The 4,086-nt window shown below is 45.0% G+C and overlaps 1 protein-coding gene across 1 annotated transcript; it reads left to right on the top strand.

Annotated features, from left to right (window-relative positions):
• The first annotated feature begins 1,230 nt into the window (after positions 1 to 1,230).
• LOC145657950 (uncharacterized) lies at positions 1,231 to 4,086 on the top strand. Its single transcript, XM_081714832.1, has 5 exons — positions 1,231 to 1,334; positions 1,842 to 2,170; positions 2,279 to 2,456; positions 2,548 to 2,785; positions 2,877 to 4,086. The coding sequence occupies exons 2-5, from the start codon at positions 2,111 to 2,113 to the stop codon at positions 2,920 to 2,922; spliced, it is 522 nt and encodes a 173-aa protein (XP_081570958.1). The 5' UTR covers positions 1,231 to 1,334; positions 1,842 to 2,110; the 3' UTR covers positions 2,923 to 4,086.

The following is a 4,086-nucleotide window of genomic DNA, read 5'->3' as shown; positions in this document are numbered from 1 at the left end:
CGCCAAGTAGTTATCTAGTCTACCTACTCAGCCTAGCTAAAAACATTTTTTAAAAGTGTACTATCAACATAAATGATAATTTAATAATATTTTTTCTAGCTATATAGGTGCTAGACACAGGTTATCTAAACCCATTTCATTAAAAATAATTAAACTAATTGTGTAGAGAGGAAAATCTACAGATTTCAAGCTGTGAACAGCCAAAAATATTTTTGCCTCCAAATGTTGCTTCCTCAGTATTGCATTTAAAGTATGAGGCTAATACAGTAATAACACAATTGTAACAACTGTAAGTAATAATTGTACTGCAGTAACAATTGCAATGTAGCAATATTTGTAATGTACTAATAACAATAACTGTAATGATGTAATAATTATAGCAGTACTTGTACTAATAACAATTGCAATGTAATAATAAGAATGATAATTTAACAATAACAATTGTAAAATAGTAATAACCAGTGTTTGAAACATATGACAACCAGTTAGCATTTTGGAAATTGCATGTTAAAATTAAAGCCCCAAAATTAATTTAGAAAAAAAAAAAAATCAAAACTGTATACATAAAATCCTTTACAATTTATGTAGTTCTGAAATTGATTTGAATTTTTTAAATGTCTATCAACTTCTGATTGATTTTTTGTGATCTTTCCAAAAGGTTATCGGAGCTCATTTTATTTAAATAATGAAACTGTTTAGGAAAGAAATGTAACAACAATGTAATAACACCAATATTAATGTAATAATAACAACTGCATGAAACTTATGACTACTACTTAAAATTGTGGAAACTGCATGTTAAAATTAGTGTTAATAAAAACATTTGGAAGAAAATATATTTGAAATTTTAAAAATGGCCTATTAATGACATATATCAACATGTTGTATGTATATATTGATAGAAAGGTCTATATATCTTGTACATAGTTTTACAATTTGTTATATTTTTTGAGTTCATTTGTTTATTTAAATGATCTGTGGCTCTCGGATCCTTCTAGGGGAATTCTGATGACTCTATTGGCTCCAGGAGGGCCCCAGGGGCCAAAATATTGGACGCTTCACAATTTTGCGTGTCATCTTTGCGCCCCCGGCGGCACATTCTTCGGTTCCAATGTTGTTCCAAACTGTTCCAAATAGTTCTAAAAGGCCTGCGTCCTCTCATCCTCTCCTGTTCCAAATTCTTCTGCAAAGTCAGCAGAGCGCCATTGGCCTGTTCCAATAGGATTCGTGATTTTTCATTGGCTATCCCGTTGCCGGCTCGTCACACTGTCACAGTCGTTGCCGGCTCGTCACACTGTCACACTTCTAACTGCTGTCGCTTCTCACGGCGTGCGGTGAGTATCGCCGGCTAAGGAAGTTTCCCTTCCATTCGTTTTTCAGACGTTTTACGCTCTTTTTCTTTACCTGGCTTTTATTCCCCGTCTACCTACCTCGGGAATATACTGTAAAAGTGACACTTCATGGGCCCGATTAGCGGCCAGAACCGACCGATCTCGCTCGTTCGCTCGCTCGGTGGTTTATGTACGAAATACCGGGTGTCCGACCATCTGTCTGGCTAGATGGCATTAAAATGACTGATAAATGTGACCAGGTAGTTTGCGTGCTCGTCTGGAGTGGTACTTTACAACTCTAGATCGACCGTGTGTGTTGCTGTATTGTATGTATTGCGGACGCGCAGCGTAGTACCGCGTTCATTGTAAGTGTTCTCTGTATGTGACACTGATGTGTGTGTGTGTGTGTGTGTGTGTGTGTGTGTGTGAGAGAGAGAGAGAGAGAGAGATTTTGTGATGGAATAATGTGTGACCTGCTGGTTGATCTGTGATTGTGTTGGCGTTCTTTAGGCTGTCCTGCGACAAGGAGGTCGTTTGCCTGATGCGGGGTCGCACTCTGGGGAACAGTGTGACCTCGCTGTACAGGCACCTGTGCGTCAGGCACAGACAGCAGTGGCTGGACAAGTCCTCCGAGTACCTCTCTGTGCTCAAGAAGTTTCTGGCCCCGGGCACCGACCCCAGCACCATCACCCTCCAGCTGCCCCCGATGGTGCCGGTGCCCACTCCAAAATGGCTGCTGACAGTGTTATGCGCAGGACGTGCTGTCACGGCTTGAGGAGATGAAGGCCAGGGTCACCTCCATCTACGGAGCCGTTTTGAAGATGGACTCCACAAAGAAGGTAAGCTTGGGGACAACCTGTACGCACACGCGCCGCTGAACGGTAACTGCTACGATATGCTTGATTGTCACGTGTGCGACGTGCGTCGTGTGCCCTTTGTTCCTTCAGGTGACCAAGAAACTTGCCGGCGCCGCTGCCAGCATGGCGGCATGGGCTACAAACGTGGGGAATGAGTTTGGGCAGGTCCTCATCAGCGTCCTCACGGCAGCAGAGGGCGAGGGCCTGCTGCCACGCGGTTCCACGTCCCTAGAGTCGTTCCACCTGCACCTGAACCGCTTCGAACCTGGTAAATGAGTTTCCTTGAGTTTCACTTGTAGCTGTGTGAATAATTGATTCTGTCTGTCTGTCTGTCTGTGTGTGCTTTTGTATCTTCACAGCTGCTTCCTTGGACAAGGCAGCGGGCCTGCTCAGTGGCCGCCTGGTGGAGGCCGTGTGCCTGGTGCTTTGTTGGCTTCACCCGGCCGGGCAGACCGTCGCCGGCGTCAGGGTGAACAGGTGGGCTGCCGTCATGAGGGACTACGGTGTCATCAGGGACGTAGTCCTCGGCAGCCGTGGCCTCATGACCCGGACCCGTATTCAACTTTTTCAGTTGAATCAGCGGACACTGACCCAGTGGTGAGTTTAGGGGGTTTTATATTGACCTTATTGGCCTTGTGGACTATACATACTGAGTACTAATAGGCTGTGCTGCTGTTTTTGTTACAAGTACCACACCAGGAAGAAAAAGCAGGAACAGGATGTTCTGCACCTGAGCGTTGGCCAGTTCAGCACTCCCATGGTGGCCCCGGAACCCCTCACTCCCCCGCTGAGTAAGCTCCCGGAGCGTCCGACTCACGGGCACCCTGCCTTTGACTTTAACATACAGCAGGATGTGTCCGGGCAGGCTTCTCAGCGCGTCTGAGGCCAACCTCCTCTTCCTCCCGGTGAGACCCCGACGAGCTCCGGTCCGGAAGGCGATGCGGCTTCTGCCACTGTCGCCACTCCTACTGCCCCTGCCGCGCCGGCCGGGCCCAAAGTGCCCCGGACCATGGCGTGGTGTTGGAAGAAAAAGGCAGAGGCCAAGGCTGCCGCTGCTGCCGCCGCCGCTGTGGATGGACAGGCCGTCCCCACGAAGCGACGCAAGCATGAACACTACGACGGCAAGCAGTGTGGCAAACCTAAAACTAAAGTGTTGGGCCATAGCAGGTTTCGTGGGGTGCACTTCTGCGCGGCGGCAGCGGGGAAGACCGTGGAGCAGTGGATGGAAGAGATGAAGAGAGGAGATGCTGGACAGGGTCAGTGATCTGCTGACCACCCCACTCACCACATTGTTCATACTTGTACATAGTTTTATATGTATTCCTGCTTTAATTATTTATTCTGTGTGTATATTTATTCCTATTTTAATTATTTATTTTGTGTGTTGTTCATAATCATTTGTACTTTCAAAAGTGAAGCAGCACTGTTTAATACTCTGTTATACTTCACAAAGTGAAGCAGCACTGTTTAATACTCTGTTATACTTCACAAAGTGAAGCAGCACTGACTTATTCTGCTTTGTACTTCACAACGTGAATGAGCAATGACTTGTACTCTATTTTAAATCTGACAGTTATTCTGCTTTGTACTTCAAAAAATGAACGAGCACTGATTTCTTGTGCTTTGTAATTCACAAAGTGAACGAGCACTGATTTATTCTGCTTTGTACTTCACAAAGTGAATGAGCATTGATTTATTCTGCTTTGTACATCACAAAGTGAATGAGCCCTGATTTCTTGTGCTTTGTACTTCACAAAGTGAACGAGCACTGATTTATTCTGCATTCTGCTGCATGAAGTGAATGGGCACCGATTTAAACTACTTTAAGAAAGTGAATAAATAACTTTTTGGTAATGAGACACAATCTCACAAATGATGCACTTATTTTGATTGATATT

The sequence above is a fragment of the Electrophorus electricus genome, chromosome 5, assembly GCF_041902795.1.
Source record: "Electrophorus electricus isolate QZ-2024a chromosome 5, ASM4190279v1, whole genome shotgun sequence".
NCBI lineage: Eukaryota > Metazoa > Chordata > Actinopteri > Gymnotiformes > Gymnotidae > Electrophorus > Electrophorus electricus.
The sequence above is the reverse complement of the archived record's forward strand: the minus strand, read 5'-3'. Positions and strand labels throughout refer to the sequence as shown.